At 38.0% G+C, this 26,216-nt stretch overlaps 1 protein-coding gene and 1 long non-coding RNA gene across 2 annotated transcripts in view; both read right to left on the reverse strand.

The window, feature by feature from the left end:
* LOC135198201 (uncharacterized) overlaps positions 1–10,280 on the reverse strand; it is a 44,013-nt gene extending 33,733 nt beyond the window's left edge. The window contains exon 1 of the long non-coding RNA XR_010310748.1: positions 10,145–10,280. This is a non-coding gene — a long non-coding RNA (uncharacterized LOC135198201). The remainder of the gene's footprint in view (positions 1–10,144) is intronic.
* Positions 10,281–10,512: 232 nt separating this feature from the next.
* LOC135198200 (zwei Ig domain protein zig-8-like) overlaps positions 10,513–26,216 on the reverse strand; it is a 129,739-nt gene continuing 114,035 nt past the window's right edge. Inside the window, exons 7-9 of the mRNA XM_064225778.1 lie at positions 12,326–12,458; positions 11,661–11,788; positions 10,513–10,802 (exon numbers count right to left, since the gene is read on the reverse strand). Coding sequence (XP_064081848.1) covers positions 10,608–10,802; positions 11,661–11,788; positions 12,326–12,458 — 456 coding nt within the window. The 3' untranslated portion in view covers positions 10,513–10,607. The remainder of the gene's footprint in view (positions 10,803–11,660; positions 11,789–12,325; positions 12,459–26,216) is intronic.

Below are 26,216 nucleotides of genomic sequence, written 5' to 3' on the forward strand. Positions count from 1 at the left end.
CTCCCCAAACCTAATTATTATATTTTTCATGATTATATCCAAAAAATATCTACGATTTTTCTTTAAAATTTCACGTTCATCACATCGTTTTTATCATTTCTAATCCTCGTAAAGATGTTCTGATTGTTTGGGAAATAATTCAATCATTTGCCGACATAATAACACTAACCAGAACCATATATGTTATAATTCAGACGTACCGAATTTTACCTAAAAACTTTTCCATGCGCGTGTTCTTTTTGGCCCGGGGTAAAAGTCGTGTAGCTTATGCCCTAATATTTTCGGCCTATGCGCAAGAGTTTTATGGAAATCAGCATCAGATGCTGGTCATATTGCATCAGCAGCTAGCCAATATTTTCGTCCCTAAGTGTAACTATGTAGAGTTAAAGAATTTCTATGTTGAACTTCTTGTGCTTATAGAGCAAATCAAGCGACTCAGCAGATCCACATTGGATGAAGGAATATTAGTCTAATAAACCAGAAACTAACTCAGGGTTAGGTATACCAAAGGGCTGTAGACTTTTTGCGAAAGTGTAATTACATTTTAAATGGATTGTATGAAGTGTTGGACTTGTCACAGCTATCATGATCAAAGGTGTAGGGAACCAACACCTCTCACACGCATGGCATCGTGTCTGTTCTGCGATTGAGATCATTCCACATTTTACGGTTCAAAACATCTGAATGCAGCAGCGAAAAAGCGCCTATTAGCCTTATCTCGCAAGCATTTCAATTGCTTTGCCTCTGGCCATTGTAGTAAACAGTCCAGTAGCAAAAGCAACTGCAAATTATGTAATGGATGCCATCATAGTCTGATTTGTGAAAGGGATAGTAATAAATCATGGTCCAGCATGTCTTTAGTAACCAGTTCTAATTTCCAATCATCCCCCAGGACTTCTCCTCATGTACTATACCTGTTAAGAACCATGGGCAGAATCGTAGCATGAATCAAAGAAATCCATCAAAGGACAAAAGTGAAAAACCTCTTGTGATCGCTAAGATGGTAAAAGATAAGCCTCCAGCAGAGTTGCCCACCACATTGTAACCCACAGCTACTGCAGTTTTATATGCCCGCTACCAACCATTTCAAATTTTTTTGTTTCTAGACACAGGTAGCCGACATAGCTACATTTCTAGTTGGTTAGTGAAGAAGCTGACATTGCATGTCATTAAAAGTGTGTTACTTAATGTCACACCCTTTGGGTTACAAATAGTCCAGGAAGAGTTTGATGTAGTTTCACGTAGAGTACATATGGGTCAATGGGTCATTCGATCAAAGTCAGGTGTCCACAATGACGTGAACACGCCTATACATAATGTGGGGTTGAATAATGCAAAAAACCACTTGCAAAGTAAGGGATGTACGATGGCAGATGCAGAAATTAATGGAGATATTTTAAAGAATATTGACTTGTTAATTGGGATAGATTATTTCAATTTGTTTGTGATAGAAATGGAGAAGTTAATGGGCTTAGTGTGTTCGTTACTCATAATGGAGTTGCGCCATACAGTAGAGTACCTCAATGGGCACTAGAGGGATTAGATATCTCCACCATGCGCACATTATGCTTGTGCAGACTGACCGAAGGCGAGATGGAGGTCTATGTGTGGTGGAAATTAGACATGATTGGAATCATGCCACATGAACAATTTACCAAGTCGGAGCCTCTTGCCATGGAGAAAGCCCAACAGAGTATCACAAAGACCGTACAAGGTTATCAAGTGAGTTTGCCATTCTGCAGGTCGGATTGACCTGGTAACAACTACAATAATGCCTTCGCGCAACTGAACACGCTAAAAAAACAATTAGAGGAAGATCCTGGCTGCCGAAATGATTACAAGAACATCCTTCAGAGATATTTAGTGATAGACTTCTTCAAAGAAGTTTGTAATCCCCAAGTGGAAATTTATTACCTAACTCATTTTGCAGTTAAAAAGCAGGGCCTGACAACACTACTGTGCATATTGTTAAATGCATCTTCGAAAGCCAAGGGTGAGCTCTTGCTAAACGACTGTCTTTATCCTGGACCTAACCTGGTGGAGATGTTATATGATTTACTAAACAAATTCAGGTGCCGCCCACATGCCATGACATCGGATATTTTCAAGGCATTGCCTTATTTATCCATTGTATTAATAGCTAGGATTTATGTAACATTAGTAATTTAAATGTTCTCGATCCCAGTGAACAGGGGATGAAGTGCCGTATTAAATAAAATTTCAATGTTCATTTTTCTTTGTGACTTCGCAGTCATGTGTTTGTTGCAACTTTGTGATTGGGCGGGAAAAGCACTGTAGTGTTAGAATTGCTATTGTTGTCAATGGGTAGCCATGAAATTATGGTTAATGTCTTGCTTGATCCTTACGACACCAAATACACTCATGTTCTCTGGTGACGCGGACCCACACCAGCGGCCACATGTGCCTTCCAAGTGGTAGTGTTTGGGGTTTTGACTAGTCTCTACATCTTGCAACTGGTATTCAGGACCCTAGGGAAAAGGGAAAGAAAAATTTGATCAAATCCTTTTATGTAGATAACTATTTACAGACATATGAAACCTTAGAAGAAATTGGGAGGGATTATGTCGAAGTAAAGTCCTTACTAGAAGAGGCCCACATGCCATTGACGGGGTGGGCCAGTAATAATATACAATTTGATTAACAAATAGAAAGCAAGGAGCCTAGGAAAATATTAGTGTTAGGTATGATTTGGGATAGGAAGTATGAATGCTTGAGCATGAAACCATGTGAGGGAGTCAGCGGGAATAGGCAGGGCACCACACTCACAAAAACATAAGCTATTGTCATTGCTTGTCGCCAACATCGATCCCTTGGGGTTGGTAAGAATTATGGGAAGCAGGAGTAAGTTTGGATGATGTTTTATAGAGATCAAGATGAACAAGACAATAAGATCCTTGAAGAATTCGTTCATGTTCACACCTTGAAATTCAGAAAAGGGATCATCTTAGGAGAAATTGAGTTGCACCTTTTTCCTAATGCTTCTAGCAAAGCCTATGGGACTGTCACATATGTTAGGCAAGCAGAAGGGTAAATTAACATCCTTACATCGAAAATGAGAGTAACCCCAAGAAAACAAGCCAGGCTGACCATTCCCATACTGGAGTTATTAGTTTTGTTACTCTGATTCAGGTTGGGGAAGCATCTAAAAACACTCCTAAATTTTCAGAAAGTAACCATATGGACTGACAGTAAAGTGGCTATAGCATGGTTAGCTAGCCAGGAAGGGAATAGGAACACTTTCATCTCAAACAGGGTGGGGGAAATCAATTCTATTCAGCAGGAATGCACAGTTGAACTCCAAAACATACACACCAAGCATAACCAAGCAGATATCGTGACACGAGGCTCTACCTTGAAAGACTTGAGCCAGAATCACCTGTGGTATGAGGGACCTGCCTTTCTACATCAAACGACATTTACTTTAGTAGAAATTATCAAAAGAACAGGAGTCATGATGATGATACCAAACTCCTTAAGATTCATGTAGAATCCTGCGACATAGTCGATACCAGTGTGACGTTTGATAAGTTGAAAGCCTTTTAATTTATTGTTAATTCTGTTTAGTAATTCCTAAAGTTTCTGGTGTTGCGTTTTCTTTATAAAGTGAACAGAATCGGTGTATACAAAATGTTTTTGGTAGCGTAGACTGCTGTATGAATCTGTTCTAATTATGGTGCTTAATGTCAGATTTTAGTTAGTTTTACCATAAAATATGCCTTGTTTTTGGTACCAATGAATGTCGAATGATCGAAGAAGTTTAGTTGTGTGTGATACTCGATTAAAATTGCCTGTTTATATGTTATTGCATTCCAGTAGAATGTTCTAGAGGCTTGAACTGGAAGTACAGATCTCAGTATTTGATTTAATTAAGCTATACAAGTTAATGTAATGGAATTAAATTGTGAATGAAAAGTGATATAATGATTTTTATTTAGTTATTAAAGCTGTAAAAGGTGTAATTACGAATGTAAAGTACTGTTGTTTACAGGTTTTCTGTTTGTAAACAACGAGCCCAGTGGCTGAGGGCGGCAGATTTTCTGCTGTTGGCAAGCCTCTGCCCAAACAAGTTCTACTGTATGTCAGTCGTCCCTGTGTGGATGTGCCCAAAGTGTAAAATTTCTTTTAATTGTGCATTGCTGGAGTTCGAGTTTCGAATGTGCTTATCACAGACTTTGGAGTATAAATGAGTGTGTTTTGGAGGCCGATATCTGTTACTGTGGTTTTGCCTGTCTTTTGTACTTGTCAATTTACCTTGGGATGCGGTGTGAGTAACAAATTTATATTTTTGTGAATAGTTTGGCTCAGCCATATTCAATCTCAAAGTGTATTAACTTTAAATATGCTTCATAGTTATGATTTGCCTAGATTTAAGTACTTTATTAATTAAACACTATTTTTATGACTTAGTTAAATTTGGTTTAATGCAAGAATTTCATCGTGCATCAGTGAATCTTTTTTGTTCTTCTGCTTGAGGCCACTTGCTTTAACATAAGACTCAGTACAGTATATTTGTGAAGAATGTTGGAGAAATTTTATGTCCATAGTAATGAAATGTACTCATGTCATGTAGGCTACCATAGTGCAAATTAATGAATACTCATTCACAACATTAGTCTGGTAAGAACTTTTCACCACTTTATCTTTTGTACTTCTGTTTTTATATTCTTTGCACATCTTGCCAGTTAAAGACTACCACATATCAAAGGCCTTTCATGTAGTCCAATGTTTGTGTAATGTTAATTTTTTCTTGAGAGTAAATTGCTTACAATTTGTGTTTACTGTCTGTGTGCAGTATGAATGTTGATGTGAAGCTGTTGTCAAGATAGTCGCAAGAGGCTTTGTGAAGAGTATTAAATGTAAGAAAACGGCTTAGCATTATTAATTCACCCCACCACAGAGGTCGTAGCTGAAAAGTAGGTTCTGGTGGCCCAGAACCTCTCACAAGTCCAACCAGGATCCCGTAGGATCTTACAGTTCAGAACACTTGACACTGAAATTAATAGTATTTAAAGCACTCCTTTAGTTAGAAGGTATGCTCACTATTGCTAATATCCTATATGTAGACGTTTATAGGAAAAGATCTCAGTACGTACATACCAACTTGGTTAGCAAGTCCTGACGAAGTGTTTTCACTTGGCAAGGAGGAGTAACAAGTCTTTCTTTATAATTACATCTGGCAGGTCTAAATTCAAAACGGGGGGGTCGCATTGACCTCTATGTCTAGATGATTGATTCATACTGTTAAATCTGGGACATAACTGCTTTCTTAAACAAGTCATTTTAACTGACATTTCATCCAGTTTTCTCACATAACTGCAAGATAATCTTAGTGGCATAAGAAGGACTAAATCTTTAGTATAAACTCTTTTAACAATGCATCCTTGAATAGTCTTATACAGCAATCCTTTAGTTACCCAGAAAAACATGTAAGCACATGAAAAATGGACCAAATACTTAAAAAAATTGAAGAATACTGAATGTCATTCACAATTGCTAAGAAATGCAGTTTTTCTTTGCTGAAGCATCCCACAATGCGAATGTAGAGCGAGTATTTTCACTGATGAAAGGTCAGTGGAAAAAAGAGAGGAATAAGTTGAATGTTGCTACAATGAAGGGTCTCTTGACATTACAATACAACTTCCATGAGACATCATGCAGCAGTGACTTCTACAACTACATAAGATCCAATAAAGTTCTGAAAAGTAACAGATCTTAAAAATATGGATGTGCACACTCCGCACAACATGCAGCCACAGACATAATGAGCAAAGAAGACTGTAACTAGATTAAGGTTCAATAGAAATGAAAAATAATCAGCCTTATGTTAAGGTAAGTTTTAAAAAATTATTTTATCATGCACACACGCGTGCACATCAGTGATGCATCATGCAAACTGCATTTTTTAAATTAGGGAATGGTGGGGGGCGGGGGCGGGGGTGGTTCGAGAAGGAAGCGTCCTGTATTTTGACTGTTCAGATATGGCAACCCTACTATTCTATATATCATGACAAGTTTTATTGACTCTAAGCATGGTTACCACACATATCACAACAACACATAAAATAATATTTCGTCAGCGCTGATATTTAATATCTAATCACCATAGAAATATTAAAAAAATGCAAATTTCAGATGTAGGCAAGACAAAATCAGCTAAGGTGTAGTCAGTTCAATGAGGCTTTGGAATGATTATGTGCATGCCTATGTATCCTGTGCACACAATTACAATTGCCTTTTCGTTTGTATAAGATACAAAATTCTGAAATTACATTAAAAATGTAAATGGAATATAAATAAAATATTGATGTGGAGTGTTTAGTACTGCATTAAGGTTTTATGTAAACGTACCTCAGTTGTTGCTCTCTCTCTCTCTCTCTCTCTCTCTCTCTCTCTCTCTCTCTCTCTACATCTTTTATTGACATGTGAATTACTGCATCATAAACATTGAAACACGAAACTAAACAAGCATGAATTTCCCGAGACGTATTTCCCGCCCATTCATCCATTTACCGCTTTCAATGTAAGGAGAATTGCCACGTATCAGGCAGTCTGGCGGCTAAAGCAAAATGGTTCTTTTTTGTCTGTTCGCAGTCATTGCCTCTCCTCCCCCATGGATTAATGACAAAATCTTGTTGTCTTGTGAATTTTATAAACCCCCCCCCCCCCACAACAACAATGCTTCCTTTTTAAAGAGAACAAATTCTCGATGAAATTGACTAACCCGATCCGGTCGGGTATAAAGCCAAGCCGCACCCCGCATTCGCCCTCTCACTTCTAATTAAGATAGTTCAGATAGCAACACTTCCGGGTTTTTTATGTGGTGTGCAGCTGTGAGCTTGGGCATGGAGGGAGGCGAATGACCAGAATCATGCATAGTACTTAATCGTTCCTTTTTGTAGCCATCATTGGGCTAATTGATGTTAATCATTACTCACTTTCTTTAGTCAACTTTCGGGAATGTGTCACCATTTGTTTTAGTGAAAGTGAAATTTTATTTAACAGATTTTTCAGTGTTTTTGAGTGGTCGCATGGCCACGTAAATTTTGTCAAAATTTAAGGTGCTGAGCCACCTAAGTTCACGGTTTATTACTTTGTTTTTTTCTGTTATCATTGAAGAGTTTAGTTTTGTAATAAAACTGTCAAAATCATCCGTGTTTACCTTTTCAGCCTCACAACATCTGGCATGAACTCTAATAAAAGTCGCCATAACATTCGCAACAATGCCATTGAATGAGTGTGTATATGTGTGTGTTGCTATTTATTTTTCTTTGATTGATTTACTGTATCATATTTCATTAAAAGTAAATTGACATAAGTATATTATCACAGTAGGTTTATATTAATCGTTTGTTTTGAAAAAAAGAAAGAAAGAGAAAATGCAGTATGAATATAAAAAAGAATACTGTAGCGTAAAATATATAAGTGTTTGTTACTCATCTGACCCCACACAACCCCTCACCTAGGAAACTTTTCAAGGCCTTCCCTCAAAACCCTTTCTCATTCTGTTCAAGTATAAGCAGTATTACCAAATTTTGTGAGGCTGCACAGCATTGATAACCATCGGAGGGCAGTTTTTAGAGGTTTGTTGAAATTTATATACATCAAATATTGTTGGGGCCTTGGTCTGGGTATGTCAGATAATATAAAGTGATTGGGGATTCCTGTAAATACTTTTAAAGGATGTTCTGAAAAAGGTAATGCATCTATATTTCAGAGTTGTTGTGAAAGGAGGATTTAGATCATTCTTAAAGTAATGAAAGAGAGCCTCCTGACCTAAAAAATCCATGCAGAAAAATACACCAACTGGAGAACTTTAACCCTTGAAATATCATCTCACGTTCAGTATAAAAGAATAGAATTTTACTGCTGTAGTGGCAGTAGATGATTTTAATAATGACTTTGAGAATGAGACAAACTGGTGGAACTTGCTAGTCCTGTGAGGAGAACGTTTTTTCTATATTTTTATTACATATCATCATCCATTCTGTAGAGCATTTTACGCCCTTTATTTTAATGTATATATGTCGAGAATCCGTTCCCTCTATGTTATGTTATTCATGTATTTTCGTCTGTGGAGAAACACATTCACAGCGGGGGCCCTGTCCCTTTTTGTTTATGTTTGTTCGTGCGTGCGTGACGGACACTACGTCTCCGTCCGGACCTGTCTATGTCAACCCAGTTTCTTTGTAATAAATTATCAGTACCCAGCTACCTGTCTTACTCTCTTGTCCTCACAACTGGTGACCTGGAGCCAGTGACACAGCAGTTTATGCCCAGCCTTTGACAGACAAATTACGGCCGCTCACCCTCAGAGAACCTTAAGCAGACTCAATACAGCGCCACAGTTTAGGTCTCTGAAAAGCTCCATTCCGAGGACGACACTGACGCCATTAACGGACCCATCTCGGCACAGCTTCCAAGTGTGTTTTGGCGTTTTTCGAGGACGGGTAGCTGGGTGCTGGTCAGCCAACAAAATCAGGTGGTGGTCCAGAAACGTCCATCCGACGTTGCAGCCTCTCCTCTGCCCACCGACACCGCTGCTGCACATGTGGGCCTCCTCTGCCTGCCGATGCGGCTACCTGTTGGCTTCCTCAACCTGCTGATGCCGCTGCTGTGATGGGGGCTTCCTCAGTCCAATCTAAGCTACCCCTGTACATGGGGGTCCCCACGACCTGTCCCAAACCACCAATGCACACAATGCAGCTCCCTCTGCAGTCTTGGTTGCCCGCAATTGACAGTAGAACCCCCCAGGCAACCGCCAGGGGAGGCATCCTGTCAGCCAGCAATGCCGAAGGACTTGGCATTTGATAACGCCCCACAACAAGTGTCACAGGGACACTGAGTCACCTCCTGCCTCCAAAATATTTTTCATCCAATCATTATTCCATAATCATTGTGTTGGGGGGTGGGGGGGAGGCAGTATTTGTAAGGACAACGCTTTTTCTATATTTTTATTGTATCTCATTATCAAGACGGGTTGTTCCTTTACCCATTCTGTAGAGCATTTTACGCCCTTTCTTTTGATGTATATATGTCGAGAATCCATTCACTCTATGTAATATCATTCATGTATTTTCGTCTGTGAAGAAATACATTCACAGCGGGGGTCCTGTCCCTTCTTGTAACATTATGTTTGTTCATGCGTGCGTGACGAACACTACTTGTCTTACTCTTTGGTCCTCACAGTCCATACATTCGTTGTGTTAATATTTTTGCACTGCCCAAGATATCAAATTCCCGTCATGAGTTATAGAAAAGTCGATATTTTTAATGAAATAAAGTGCCATTTAGTGTTGCATCATAGTCATAGTTATCAAAATTTTCTAAAATGTTTAGTAAAAACATAACCAGAGAAAAAGTATAAAGCTATACAAAACGATTCAACTGGATTTTTTTGTTGAATGGCTAACATATAAATCAACAAAAGAAGATAGTTGAATAATATTTCTCAGATAACTTAAAAGAATCATTAATCTAAAAAAAATGGAAAGGTTCTTCCTTGTTCCAGGAGGCCATAGTAATGCGAAGGGAGTTCTTACCTACGTATGTTGTATGGACACTTATACATTTTGCAGATATAGAACCATAATGTATAAGTATGAAAATATATGTTTAGTGCTGAATGTATATGCCATAAATTATTTATTTCCACTCAGTGTAGGAATAGGGAACTATCCACTTTTCTATCGAACAGGACATGACTTAGCTCTGCTAAAGAATTGTTCTTAATTCGTAGTCAGGGTTTCATTCAGCCTACCGGATACTTTTCGGTGTCAGACGCAGTGCTTTTGGAAAAGGAAAGTATTATTTCTTTCTTTTATCACATACTCGAGGAATCTGACAGCATTTTACTATTTTTATTGAAACTTCTTTTCTTCGTAAGTCAAAAAAGCACATAGAGTATAATCCGTGCAAAATGCTCCCTCAGTTTAAAAAAAAAAACTCTAATTACATGAGTGACTGTGGACATATTCATACTATGCACATTCGTATCAGAATTTAGAATCTGTTTCATTCCCAACTCTTTACTGCCCATTATCTAAAATAGAAAAGTCTTTGTTCATCAGCTTTCCTCAAACTAATCATTCTAATAGTATCTGTAGATAATACATAACCAACTTACCTCTATTTCTATGTAGGCGAGGGAGCATGAAGTAGAATATTCTCCCCGGCTGTTCCCTAATCAAGACGATGTGACGACTACAATGACTGACATGCAAATAGAACACCAAGCAATGAGATGACTGGGCAGACCGGCCCAGGAGGCCCATAAGGCAGCAATTAGAACAAATTCCAGTGTCTGCGGCCGACCCCCAATGCCTGCGCTACCCTGAACAGCTGCTTGAAGCTCTCCTGTAAGGTAGGGAAGTTATATTATTGTTTGCTCTCTTTTAGGTAAAGAATGAATAATGTGGTTGGGAATAAGATAAAAGCAAGTAACTAATTCCAAACTGAATGATACATGAATCTTGTTTACAGGATAACTCAGGTAAAGCTGTGAAAAATGGTGACCTGGTAAAACAATGCACCTGGAGGAGATAATCTTTATGGCTCTTTTACGTGAAATGATGCAAGATAGTACTTCTTTAACATTGTTTCATAGCATGATTACCATGAAGCACGTGCACTCTCGCCGTGGCAGGAGCTGCTCCCTTGGGCTTACAGGTATAGTTACCAGCATCCTCTAACGTCGCTTTTTGAATTAGGAGGGCAGATCTGGTCACCTCACCAGCCTCTGTGAGAACTGTAACTCCTCCTCTGGCGGAATTGTAATGCACTTCCTGAATTTGAGAAAGAAAATAGAACGCTTGTTATTCGCAGATAAGCTTGCTTTTATACGATGGAATAAACAATTGCTGTCGATAAGCATTGTGTATTTTGCATGGCTGTATGGCTATCACAGTTAATCACTTTCAAAATGTCGAAATGTTAAGATTTCCTCTAGAGCATAAATAGAGAAATCCGATTCCCACGCTCGTATTCAGAGGCCCAAATATGGGCAAACACACACACACATACAAGTACACACACACACCAGTTAGACACAGTTCTAGATAATTTTTCAGCTTGTGTTTAGGCATTTCTGAAACCGAATGATAATGATGAATGTCCAGCTAACTTACAACTTGTAAATACCACAAAAAGAAACAATATGAAAGAGAACGTGTGGCAAAACTCTTATGCCTTAATGCCTCATGATGACAGCTCACCTGTGTATATGCTTGATATTGACGTATATTGCAAGGCATGAAAATTCAGAATTAAAAGGGGTTTTAATTTTATTTATTATTTTTTTTGCTCTGCTACCAAGACTTCAGAAATAGATCTTCGGAGTTTTGTGATTAACGGACATATGAAGTTTGAAATTGAGGTAATTACTTTCAGAAAACCTGATAAAAGTGGCCTAAATTTACTAAGAAGGAATATTAGGTTATAAATTTCATTAAATATATTACATTAATGACTAAATAAAACAAGCTAGTCGCCCAACACCTGTAACTGTTACTTCTTAATGGAATAGTCGATATTCTCCCACACCTTAAGATGCCGGATTTTCGGAAGTGAAAAGAAAAATAAATCCTTGAGGTAGTAATAAGCTGACGAACGTACAGGAGGAAGAAAACAGGAGTCATACTGACCTTTCCTTTATGCAACCATACGAGGGTGTATGGAGAGCGAGCGTGGTACATGACCAAACACGTGAGGTTGATGGTAGATCCCAGGTTTATGTGCAAATCGTCTCCGCCCAGAATCTCTGTTCGTGGTTCTGTTTTGAAAGACAATAATGCCCTATTCTGTAAACAAAGAAATCAGTAAAGAGAGAGAAAAAGAAATCAGGAAGTACAGAAAACACCTGTATGCTTTTCTGGATTTCAGCATCCTATAATTGTGTTGAATATTTGCGAAACTTTTTCTCATTTTCTATGAGCGCAACAAAGGAAAATAATTATTTCGAGAAATACTTATACAAGAGTTTAACAACGACATTAATATAAATCATTATAATTGTGTTAAGTATTTGTGAAACATTTCTAATTTTCCATGGATAAGACCAAACTAAATTTAGTATTTTGAGAAATACTTATCAAAGATTTAACAAAACTACAATTAGAGATTATTAGACATCTTTTAAATATATACGCAGTATAGGTGAAATAGTATGCAGTTAGACTGCTAAACAGAAACACAAATTTATCAGAAATGCAGCCTTAAGGTATTAATCTGTACCTATAAAGATTTTCATGAAAGAGCTGAGTATACCTACTGTCAAACTTGCTTTCCATAGCAACATAAAATACTTTACCCATTATGTGTAATGTGACGAAATGGCTGATCGGCGGAGTTGTTCCAATTTGACATTCGTAGACACCTCGGTCACGTGACTGCACTGATCCAATTAGCAAAACCCAGTCGCCAGTTGAGGGTTCATATATTGCCTGAAAGGAAAAGGAAATGATTGTTTGATTTAATAGTTACGGAACTTAGCACACACACACACACACACACACACACACACACACACACACACACACATTATATATATATATATATATATATATATATATATATATATATATATATATATATATTACCCCCCTCTATTCCCTAAACTACACAAACTGGGAACTCTTACCTGTTGCCAACGGTGCCCTGTCTGTAAGATGAACACGAGCTTATTAAGAACTGCGTAAAATATAACAAAAAATATCATTTATTTTCCCAAAGCAATTGGTTATAACAAAGAACAAAATGATTAACAAGTCATAATGGCACAAATACCCAAATCTGCCCATAAAGAAAACCAATAAGATAACATTCTACCTTCCGGACTAAGGTTACACTCTCAAACCCCAAACAAGTCACACTGTCTAGTATTAGTCAATTAGAGAATTCCATTCCTAATCAACCATGGAATCGGACCCATCTGTAATAAAGATAATAGTTATATAGACACCACACGTCACTCTTTTCAAAGTATTTACGTAAAGAGAATATTTCCACACTTCTCTCTCTTTCAAAAGGTAATAGATTTTCTAAGTTTTTAAAGTAACGTGTCTTACCTTTTCCGATGGGCGTTCTCTCCTGGACACTTAGGGTAACCGCTTGTTCTCTCCTTTGCACAAAGAATGCGTCTTCCACAAGTACCCTGAACCAGTAGGCCTGTTAATACGCGTACAAACGAATGTCACATGCCTCGCAAACGGGGAACGACCTCTGAGACAAGTTGCTTGTTCAGCAAATACCATTCTCTCTCCGGTGAACTTTGCAGTGTACCACCCCTTGTCTCTAGGCAAGCAGAGCTATGTGACTTTATTATTATATAAAACACTTTAAACATATTATTAGCCATTCCCCCTCTTTCACCTCTTTAGAGGCGCATCGGCTACCCTAATGCTAGCACCCGCCTAGCTCTAGACACACAAGCGTCTTACAATATATATAAAACCAGAGGCTGGCTCAAAAAGAAAATAATGCACTCCCGTCTCACACCATATCGGCAACTAATGCCCAATGTATCACTGTACCACATGACTTAGAGCCACCTCCGTTGCCGGAGCACTTGTGCTTCGTCGAATGCATAAAAGTTTAAGGACTCCAAGTACACAAATGGCGATCAGTATAGCGGCTAACATGATCATTACTATTGGTATAGTATAGCGGTCATCGAAAAAAAAAAAAGGTTCATCTTCACCACTATCTTCGAGTGGCGGGACAGTAATGGACTCCACTGTAGGCGGGATTCGAACCGCCTTATGGCTTCCGTGAAGGTGTCGGTGAACATCTTTATCGACGAGTTGTAGACACGCCGACTAAGTACCATGAAGAAGTCTTGTAAGAATCCTGCAGGAACTGTCAAACAGCTGGGATCCCTGTAGAATGAGCGAATTTTTGTAGACCTCAGGTCGGTACGTAACCTACTCGAAACAACTCAGCACGCGCCATTATTCACGTCTGCGACCCTCGTGAGTGTATCCAACACCCTCCCGTCGCGAAAACTGTAGATTCGACGTTTTCTACTGAAGTAAACGTGGTCACCACCCCGTTATTCTATGCAATTGCTACTCGCACCCGCCTTATCGAAGACTGTAAGACTCCTGGTTTATCACAGAAATTATATCGAAGACATCTCAACCTTTGCCAGGCAGTCACAAAAAAATGCCCTTCTTCGTGTGTAGACTTGACTCAATCTCTGGTACTGTAGAACGAAAGTCGTCTCCCTTGGCATCCTCACGTAGAATTGGGAATTCTCCAAAGTCATTGTGTGTCCGTATGTAAAAGGTCTACATGGTCATAAAATAACTAAAGTCTTACCCCACCAAATTCGTCACTAATAATATATTCAATCTACTAATCAAATATTAGAAAAAGAAAAATTCCTCGCTAAACCAAAAAATCTTTACCTACTGAATTCTCACAAATAATCCCATATCTGACAAACACACTATCAAAAGAGAACTCATAAAGTCTAATAACAGTAAAAACCCTTTATGGTTTATATAACTAGCCTCCATAATAATGACGAACACCCCTTCTATCCAACCCACATACCCTGACAAATTATATCTTCTATCTAATAGATAAATGCTATTTAGAGCTCAACCCTCATTTGCAACATCTCTCGTAAGAAAAGAAAAAGAAGAGAAAAAATAAATAAATAAAATAAGATAATACAACAATAGTAAGTGAACTTTCCCCTCCCCATTACACAGCGCACATAAGAGAAAAGAAAAAGAAAACCATCAGTTGTTTAATCATCTCGGACGACGTTAAGAAAGAAAAAAAAACATATATAATTCAACATCTTTTCCCAAAAAGGAATGTGTACCGTTACGAGATCTGCTAGCGCAGCAACCCTATCGACAAGAAAAAAAAAAAAAAAAAAAAAAAAAAAATCCCCTTATATGACACGTTCTCGTGAAATGTCATAATCGGCATCTCCGAAAACCGTGCAAATCCCCGAGTCATCAATTCCAAAGGGAAGGTTCGCAACCGGACTCCTTACAGCAACTTCAGCAAAAAAGAAACCCACCTATGAACACGTCAGGTGCTGAGCATTGCAGCATAATCAGACTCGCGACGCTAGAAACTCATGATTCTCAAAAAAAATGTTTAGTACTGAACTTCGTAAGCACACCCCCCCAGAAACCATCTCATTATACATAAACCATCATCTTAATAATAACACCACTCAGGTGACATAATAATTCCTCTATTTAATTACTGACCCCACGCTAAAAAAAAACCATCTCGTTCTCAGCAAAAAGCAAACATTTGCCGAAAAATAATTAACCCCGAAAATCTTACGCCAAAACGCCGCAGACTTACATACAATAAGAGAGAAAAACATTCGAAGGAAACAAAGGAGAAGGAAAAAAAAAAAAAAAAAAAAAAAAAAAAAAAAAAAAAATTTGCAAAAGCCATTCTGTCATCAAATTACAAAAACAGATAACAAGAAAAAAAAAGAAAAATGAATGCAATTGCGCGATCATATATTAATTGCCACAACCAATTCTTTTCAATTTCGAGATATGTGTTAGCTTCGACTGACCTGTTCGTTCATTTAAAACTACAAACTATTCCAATTTTCTCTTCAATGACTTTAAAAGGACCTTCAAACTTCGGGCCTAGTTTTGTAATTTAACTCATTTCTCACGTTAAGTTTTAAAAATACCTTATCACCGACATTGATCTTGGGATCAGATGATTTTACTAATACTCTTTTGAACCATATCTCTGGTTGTGGACTCGAGATTACGGCTAAGACATGCGTGTCTCTCTCTCGCTGTGGATGATCAGCGCTTCAACTGTATCCTCCCCCTGGTGAGGCGTAGTTAACAAATCAAATGTGCCTCGCGCTGGATAACCAAACAAAGCTTCAAAAGGGGACATTTTAATTGAATCGCTAACCATGGTGTTAATGCTAGTCTAAACAACGTTAATATATCTGTCCCAATTTCTATCATTACCACCTACCGTTTTTCTGAGCGCTTCGAGCACTTTCCTGTTCGCTCGTTCGCACAACCCATTAGCCTCGGGTCTGTATGGAATAATTGTTACTTTCTGTATTCCCATGAATTCAAGCTAAACACTCCAAGGTTTTGTTCACAAATTCCCTCCCATTGTCGGTTAATAGAACTTCGGTGAACCGTATCTGCAAACGATACCATTGAAGAATGCTATTGCTACTTCTTCGGCTTGTTTTATGCTTAGTGGGAAAATTTTCTCTATCCTTGTAAGTTCATCTGTTATCACTAGCAAGTACTTGTTCGCGTATCTAGACTCACAAAAATTCCCTAAGACGTCCATATGTATTCTCTGAAACGGTTTACATCGGTATAGGATACGATCCTAATTTGCATGACGTTGTCCTAGCAGGCTTACATGCGTTGCACCCGCACAATTCCTTACGAAATTTTCCACATCTTTACCCATATTTTTCCAAATGTATTTAGCCCGAAACCTCATCATAAGTTTTTTCTATTCCCAAGTAGAGGACTACCGAACCTGCAATGAACTATATCTAAACCACTGGAATTAGGACTTTCGGAATTACGATCTGTGTCGTATCTCCTTTACTTTCACTGGTTCTCAACTTATATTTAATTTTCCTAACCAACAGATTTCCTTCTAACTCCAAACCCGAAAAAAGCAAGCTATAACGTTTCTTGACTAATTCCCCTCTCAGAAATGCTTTTCGCATCTGCTAAGACCTCGTCTTCATTTTGCTTTAGCTCTATGAGGGGTATATCCCATTGTATGGCTTCGTTAGGTGACCTGCGCGACTTGGAAACCTTCCACGTCATGAAACTCCTGCTCAAAGCGTCCGCGACAACATTAAATTTGCCCTCTATATATTTGAGCTTTGCATCAAAATCTCTGATAGTTAGAAACCATCGAGCTCTTTTGGGAGACAAATCGGGTTTATTAAAAAGATCAAGTAACGGTTTGTGGTCTGTAAGGACTTCTACTTTATTCCCCATCAGTACATTTTAAAATGAACTAATCTCGACACTATTGCAAAGGCTTCCTTATCTATGGTGGCCATGGGACCCTTCTCGTTACTGCCTTTTGTCCTGAACTTCCTGCTATAAAAAGCTATAGGATGAAATTTCCCATCAAACTTTTGCATAAGGCATGCACCTATGCTTCCTGGCTTGCATCAGTCACTAATGTAAAAGGTTTCCTTAAAATCTGGAAACTTCAAAACCGGGGGATTCATTAGCGCAATCTTTAAGCTTTTGAAAACTCTCCGCCTGGGATTCCTTCCATTGAAATTGAAACGTCTTCCCGCAACACATCAGTTAGGGGAGCTGCTATGTTAGAAAACCCTTTTACGAACTCCTGAAGAAACCGGCGATACCCAGGAATGACTTAATCTCTTTCTTTGATCTGGGATGCGAAAATTCGCTATTGCTTTGACTTTATCGTCATTTACTCTAACCCCTTCCTTAGATATGACGTGACCTAGGATATGTGATCTGCTTTTTCAAGAACGAACACTTGGCTAACTTGATTTTCAACCCCGCTAATCTAAGCCTCCTAAGTTACTTCTGTAAGCACTTCCAGGTGTTGCGCGATCGTGTCCGTTTGCGATCAGGATGTCATCCATATACACAAAAACATTTTTGCCCAATAACCCGTGCAAAACTGTGTTCACCAACCTGGTAAAAGTCATCGGACTGCCCGATAAACCGAAAGGCATTCGCGTAAATTCATAGTGTCCCTTGGGCACTGAAAAAGGCGGTATATTCCTTGCTACTCTCGCTGAGAGGGACCTGTAAGAAACCTTGCGCCAAATCAATTGAACTATAAATATTATGCCCCCCCAATTTCGACAAAAAAAGATCTGGTATGCACGCAACTGGGTAGCGGTCAGGGATCGTTTTCTCATTTAAACGTCTAAAATCGACGCATACACGGACCGAACCGTCTTTTCTTAGGTACCGCTAACAAGGGAAAGTTGTAAGGAGACACACTGGGTCTAATGATTCCTTCTTCTTCCCATCTATTAACTTCTTTCTCTACCTGTTCTCTGATTTTGAAAGGTATGCGATATGGCAGGAATATAAATAGGTTTTGTGTTGCTCTCCAAATTTACCTTATGTCTCTAAGACATTAGTCAACCCCAATTTATCACCTTGCAAGGCTACCGTATCCCCAAATTCCGCAAGAGCCCGCTATCGCTTCAACGTGTTCGCTATAATCCGCATTAGCCAAATGTTCACTAAATGTTTGTTTCCTTGATTGTATTTCTGCCTCCGAAAACTCAGGTTTCCCCTCTACGATAGCCACAGAACCACTATCGCAGTTCCAATCATGGAAGTCTACATATATGTATTTTTCTGGTATCTCCTAACTGTATCATTACAGTTTAATAGCTCCACCCACGTAACCCCATTCTTGGATAACACTGTTCACCGATGCCGTGCCTAAACAACGTCCCCTGAGCTTTTTCACTGTTTTTCAATAACACACACATCTGTGGGTTTTTCTCATTTCCTTCAATTTAACTTTTACCATAACCTTTGAACCTGGTAGTAACATAATGTCTTCAAATAAAACAAACACCTCTATATTGTGGTTAGTAATCTCCCTTGCCACCGCCCCATACAAAATTACCACCCTCAGTATTATCCCCAGCATTGTTAGTATCAGAAACAACATCCATATTAGTATCATCACCAGTATTGTTAGTATCATTGTTACCACTATGAACTCTGATAGAACTCCCGTAATCATCTCCCAGATCACCAACGTGTGTTTTAACATTACCTTTCCCCATAACACTCGTATCACCGCAATTAATACCACCGAGCACCTCTCCTCTTTCAATAACCTCCATGTCCTCCATTCTATTCACGTCCTCATATGGTATGAGTAATTCAAATTTTCCCGATTGTTATCCCATTAGCACCGCATGGATCGAAATCTTGTGTCTTCTACAAGCAGGATGACCCAACAAGATTTTATTACCTAAGGCAATTCCTTTTATTACCAAAAAAGGTTCTGTTTAACACTCTGTCACCGAGAGCAAACCTTATTTGTACACAACCCAGGGTGTTTAATCTATGGGCTTGCACATCACACACCGTCTCCGTAGAGGGCTGCAAAGGGTAATTGGAGAACATGGATTGATACAAATTATAGTCCATTAGATTATTTGATGCCCCAGTGTCCCTATGAAAACCGGGATATCCACATCCCCTACTGTTCCATAGACTATGGGCTTGGGCTCTGGGGCGTCCCCCACGAGACCACAATGGCATATACCAATCACCTGTACCCTTTTTGTTGATCGGGCTTCCAAAAATTTCGCCCTCTGGTTTGACCCGCCTGGGAAGTTCTCACATTATAATTACCAGAACCTTGCGGTGCAGGCCTCGCATCTCTCCGTATCTGAGATGGACAAGACTGCCAATAATGCTCAGTACTTTTACACATTCGCAATATTTAACCCTACAACAATTTCTTTGGATGTCCTGGTTTATTGCAGTTGAAACAACGCAACTGCTGTTGCTTTTGATCGATCGATCTTTTGTTATACTCAACTCTGCACACAGACGATGAGGAGAAAGTTCCGTGTCTCTCTGTACTCTATCCCTCGGGCTTGTCCCGTTACAAAAATTGTGCTATCTACGGTGGGAGGGCATTTAGACCTGTGTTTATCTATTTGGGTATAAAGTAATTCTTCGTCTGAGGTAGGCTCAACCTTTTCATCAAAGCTATCCACTATTGCATCGGGTACCTCGTGTAAGAGCAGGGAAAAATAGATCAGTTTATGAACATTATTTAGAGGGAGATTATCCCCTGTAACCCATTTAGATGTTTTCAATTTTCCTACCCAATCTGCCACTGCATCAAACCAGCTTTGAACTATGTTCCAGAAGGCTATTAGTGCCTTTCCGTAGTTTTATAAAGACCTCGAGGTCTCTCACCATATCTCCGTGTTCTTTTGAGCCATATGCGGTTTTCAAAATGCTTGCAAGTCTGTCCAGGTACGACATTTCGTAAATTGGAAACTCCTTGACCTATGACTGAGGTCTCCCTTATTGAAATCTAGCAAAGCTTTCGCCTCTCTGAATGCCTCTACATCGTCTACTATATCTTTCCCGCTAAATAGTTATTAACTCCCTCTATGAAAATATGATTCAAAGGTTGTGACAAAGCGCCATCCACGATCCCTTTGAACGGGCTGACCCCCGCAGAAATGTTCGTCACGTGATGTAGTAGCGTCGTCGGTTTGGTATCTGCTATATCTTGTTTCCCAAGGCTGTTCCCCGATCTCAATAACATCAATGTACTTATATACACTAAAACCCAATCAAGGAGAAAAAAAAATTTTCCAACAAACAGATAACAAAAGGTAAGCGTGCCCCGTCCCCAATCACAAATCAACCCACGAAAATGGCAATAAAAAAAAAAAATAATAATAAGAAAGGGATAGAAAAGTAAGAACGTAAGGTGTTTCCGAGCTAACTCGCCTCTCTCTCTCTCTCTCTCTCTCTCTCTCTGGGACGACTTGCCGCAAAAATCCCACTCAGGCAAGTTCGCCACACACAACACAAGGAACATGAACAAGAACAAAAAGTTAAAGAAAATCCACAAAACAAAAAGAGGGAAAAAAAATAAGAAAGAAAAAAAACTCGAAAATACACTTAACGTCTTCATATGACCGTAACCGAATTCACATACACCGCAAAACTGCGCGAACTGCGAAACACTTTCAATATGTCGAAAACCAAACTTTTCTCCCCCACCCCCTTTTCTCTCTTTTTAAACACCTTTATTCCGTAATCTCAAGAAATCAACTGGCTTGGCTTGGGAGAGGAAGACTGTCTGAGGAACACTTCTCTCTGTCGAATCAGCAGTAATGACCCTGAGTTGCCTGTGACATGATTAATAACCCCTTCTCCTATCAAAATAAAAAACGAAACCCCCTATTTCTAACTGGTCACCAGTCCCCTTCGGAGCGTACCTACAGCTTGAACAATATATAAAAAGCCTTTACAGTGGCACCACTATTACCCCCCCTCTATTCCCTAAACTACACAAACTGGGAACTCTTACCTGTTGCCAACGGTGCCCTGTCTGTAAGATGTCACGAGGCTTATTAAGACTGCGTAAAATATACAAAAATATCATTTATTTTCCCAAAGCAATTGGTTATAACAAGAACAAAATGATTAACAAGTCATAATGGCACAAATACCCAAATCTGCCCATAAAGAAAAACCAATAAGATAACATTCTACCTTCCGGACTAAGGTTACACTCTCAAACCCCAAACAAGTCACACTTGTCTAGTATTTAGTCAATTAGAGAATTCCATTCCTAATCAACCATGGAATCGGACCCATCTGTAATAAAGATAATAGTTATATAGACACCACACGTCACTCTTTTCAAAGTATTTACGTAAAGAGAATATTTCCACACTTCTCTCTCTTTCTCAAAAGGTAACAGATTTTCTAAAGTTTTTTAAAGAACGTGTCTTACCTTTTCGATGGGCGTTCTCTCCTGACACTTAGGGTAACCGCTTGTTCTCTCCTTTGCACAAAGAATGCGTCTTCCACAAGTACCCTGAACCAGTAGGCCTGTAATACGCGTACAAACGAATGCACATGCCTCGCAAAAACGGGGAACGACCTCTGAGACAAGTTGCTTGTTCAGCAAATACCATTCTCTCTCCGGTGAACTTTGCAGTGTACCACCCCTTGTCTCTAGGCAAGCAGAGCTATGTGACTTTATTATTATATAAACACTTTAAAACATATTATTAGCCATTCCCCCCTCTTTCACCTCTTTAGATATATGGAGTAGATATTAATATAATATAGATATCGATAGATAGAGATAATATATAATCTCTATATATATATATATATCTATATAAGATATATATATATATATCATATATATATATATATATATATATATATATGTATATTTATATATATATATATATATATATATATATATATATATATATATATATAAAATATATATATATATATATATTGTAAAATATTGCGTCAGACCGTTTTATTTTATTAGCGAAAGTGTTTGTGGAAAGCTTGGAGGAATAATGGGAGGAGACGCCCTGCTGCGGGATAAGTGAAGCCACTCAGGTCGCTGGCCGCCATATTGGGACTGGCAACTGAATCCTGGGTCGACCCGTAGGTACGCGACCTTGCGATGACCAAAGGTTGTAATACTTTTTATTTTTTATACGCTATGTTATTTTAATTCGTTCTTTTAGTTTTCTTGTGTGCGTACTCTTTCTGCTAACGTACGCATAATTTCGTACTCCATTTTATCCGCAGACAGTTAACATGTTTACAGAAACTATAATGCCTTGATGAAAAAATAAGTGAATTTGAGGGAAGTGAAGATACTATTAAATTCATTATGGTATTCAACACCTTATTTGACATATCAAAATTCTCGGAAATCTAAATACCAAAGGAATTCAAAGACCAATTCAGAAGAATAATGCAAGTGATATTAAAGATTTTCTAATAAAAGCAGAAACATATATAAGATCTTTGAGACTTCAGGATGTAAAGACATCTTAAAATACGATCGAAAACTAGTTTAATTGGCTTTCTCTATTGCATACGAAGTCTTCAGATTCTGTACGAAAATTGTATTGCATCAGATGGTGGGCCTTTACAATTTTTGATGACCTACAAATTCAGTCAGGATCATATTGAACTATTCTTTGGTCAAGTAAGAAGTATGGGAGGCCATAATGATAATCCAAAAGCGAGATAATTCTCTGCTGCTTACAAAAGGCTACTTGTACATAATGACTTAATGCCATCAGAGTCGGTGCCCATATTAACTGCTTCAAGCAGCATAAAAGAGCAGGTTGCAGTAAGGAATATAAATGCTTTTGTTTCAATACATCGAGTTTTAGAAGTTCAAGAAGCATATTCAGATGGCAAGGAAGATGATTATGATTATATTCCAAACCATAAAATAGTAGCTTATTTTGCAGGCTTTGTTGTTTTTAAGTTAAAAAAAAGTCTTTACAGTGGTTTGCATTGATGCATTCGTCACACCCTCATCAAATTAAAAACCAAGGGAAAATTGGTGTATCCATCAAATGATGTTATTGATATATGCAATACTTGCGGAAAAAATAAGAGGGAAATGTTGTCCTGCAACAAAACACTGGGGAGAGTTAACTTCCATTAATTAGTTAGTTCAGTATTGGCAGCTTACAGAGGCAAAACAATATTTTCAGAGTTCGATTATCATATGTATGATACTCAACCATTGGACCTTCACTTGCACTTATTGATTAAAACAATAACTGAAAAATATTTGCAAGTGAGATATAATTATGCTGGTAAGCGGATTACTGCTAAACTTCAATCGCAGGTCGCAGGATATACTAAGTTAATTCATTTTAGCGGTCAATAATTCCTAATAGTAGGCGATAACAAACAGTAAGGACTAAGGAATTAGCAGACATAAAGAGAATAGCTTCAAATTTGTGCCAGTAATAGGTTATATGTATATAAGATTATGAAAAATTTGTATTGTATATCTGAGTAATAAAGTAAGGTATTATGTATGATAAAATAATTAACTATGTTCTTTAAAAGAATGATAAAATGTCTAGCACTTTTCGCCTCCATTTATGCCATAAAAAGACGCATTATGAAAATAAAAGATGGGAAAAGTAACTGAAGCGTTTCTGTTAATCCTTATGGTGTGGTCTCTCTTTTGCCAGTCCTAGGCGTGGCTGCCACGCGGTAAACTGGCTTCACTTTACTGAATGGTCTGACCCATGTGGGGCGTCTCCTCCCATTATTCCTCCAAGGTGGAAAGTGGCGTTTGTTCGTAAAAGGCACTGAGTGTGTGAGGTGGCTTATATGTAAAATGGTTGTTTAGTGAGTAAAGAATTGCCTGTATTTATTCATTTTTTTCTTTTGATGTTGGCCTGTTTATTGCATCAGATTTAGTTTAGTTGGGTAAAGGTTTCAAGCTCTGAGTTTTCCCACTGTGTGCGCATGAGCAGTGCATCAGATTTTGGCGGAATCTTCAGTTGGGACCTTGCTGCTGCACCATACTGTTTTGGTGAAATGTTGTTGCTTTAGGCTAGTATTAGGAAATTCATTCCTTTTGGTATTTCCTCCACCGCTAGGTCATGTATAGCGCATATTCACCAAGCAGCTACCTAGCCCAACACCCTATTCCTTTGTCGTACTAGACAAGTGCATAGCCTATTGTCGGTAGGTCAACCAAGTTGTTTATTTGCGTTTATTCAATGTGCTGTAGTGTGCCATTAGTAATTTGTTCTAGTTAATATGGCCAAATAACATGTTGCTATTTTTAATGTTGTGTTCTGTTGTAGGCTACTGAAGAAACCTGTGTCGAAGGCCAAAGGCGTGGTGTAGTGTGTCAAAGCTAATGATTCCTGAGTTGCAGGAGGTACAGTGTAAGGTTCTAGCTACCTATTTATGTAAATTCATAGTGAACCAAATTTGTATAGCCTTGCAATTTATTTATAATTCTGAATTGTGTAGCCTACCATTGAGCTACGTTTTATTTTCCTTTCTATTTTTAATGTTGATTGTGTTCTGTTGTAGGCTACTGAAGAAACCTGTGTTGAAGGCTATAGGCGTGGTGTAATGTGTCAAAGCTAATGGTTCCTGAGTTGCAGGAGATACAGTGTAAGGTTCTGGCTAGTTTTATGTTAATTCATTCATTGTGAATCATATTTGTATATCCTTGCAGTTTATTATAATTCTGAATTGCATAGGTTCTATTATTTTTGTTTAGTATTCAAAGAATTTCCTGATTTGTTCGTATTATATCATATTACTGTAATAATGTTTGTGTTACTGATTAAATTATTGTTCCTTTCAGCATGAATGGCTTGTTAATGGCTCAATAATGGTTGTAGAATAAAAACCATACAGTGAGAAGAGCTTATTCCTGATAACCTCCCCAGCAATTTAGGAGCTAATATAATATTTCTCTGCTTTGGTTTGAAGGTTTTATAATGCAATGACAATAAACATAAGCTGGTGTTATCCATACAATAATTTAAGAAGTTTTTATTAGTTTATTATTTTCTGTTCAGATATATATCAGTAGGAAGAAATAATAACTAAATAAATATTATCAATTACCTCTTCCCATTTTATAATCCACATAAAGAGATCGAAATATTTGAAATTGTTTCCAGGAATCATATTGAACATGGACAGCAACACTGCATAAATACGAAATATATATTTATTCTCGAATTTCTTTCTTAATATTTTTCACAAATCATGGTTAACATTTGCTTTATTTCTCCCCTCGTTATTCAAATATGGATATATTATTTTTCCCCTTATAAACATTTATCAGTTGCTACGCTTCCAACAGGCATTTGTTCACATCAAGAGTATATAATGAACTTAATTTATTCATTTTAGCAGTTTCCAAAGCTTTACATTTCTTGTTTTTAGTGAGATATTTTGTACTTCTTTCAAAGGAAGTATCAGGAACAATGCATATATATATATATATATATATATATATATATATATATATATATATATTATATATATATATATATATATATAAGACACTGGGCAGATGTATTAGTGGATATATATCAAGACAAATGAGGTTGACAACCTTAGTGTTTGACGTTTTGGAGACAGGTGCAAAGAGCAGCAAATTCCTTAGATGCTCACAAATGATCGCATCAGAGCGTGCAAGTGACCTGAATGGCGAAGGATGAGATGTTCATGACGTCACAAGAAAAGGGCATGTGAGACCTGAGAATAGACTAGCATGCGTACATTCGTGTGTTGGTTAGAAGGCGTAAGTGCATATGTCCGTGAGTGCAAAGGAGATCAGATATAAGCCCAGTATAGGACCTTATCGATTGATTAGACAAGGATCTGTCAGTGGTGGTCCAAAAACTGGAGGGAGTTGTAAGGTGCATAACAAGGTAAAGTGAAAGAAGGACCTTGAAAAAGAGTCTATAATGACATTGAGTACAGCTTCTAGAAAGAGGAAATGTAGAAAAGAATTTATAAGACATTTATCCATGGCACTCACGATGTATTTCAGGTTCTGATAATTATGGTTTCTTTATTTCAGATTGATTCAGTTGTTGCTACTTAAAAATGAATTCTCTAGACCTTTATATGACTTGTATTGATAAAGACTCATGTAGTTGT

The sequence above is a fragment of the Macrobrachium nipponense genome, chromosome 21 (assembly GCF_015104395.2).
Source record: "Macrobrachium nipponense isolate FS-2020 chromosome 21, ASM1510439v2, whole genome shotgun sequence".
NCBI classification, from domain to species: domain Eukaryota; kingdom Metazoa; phylum Arthropoda; class Malacostraca; order Decapoda; family Palaemonidae; genus Macrobrachium; species Macrobrachium nipponense.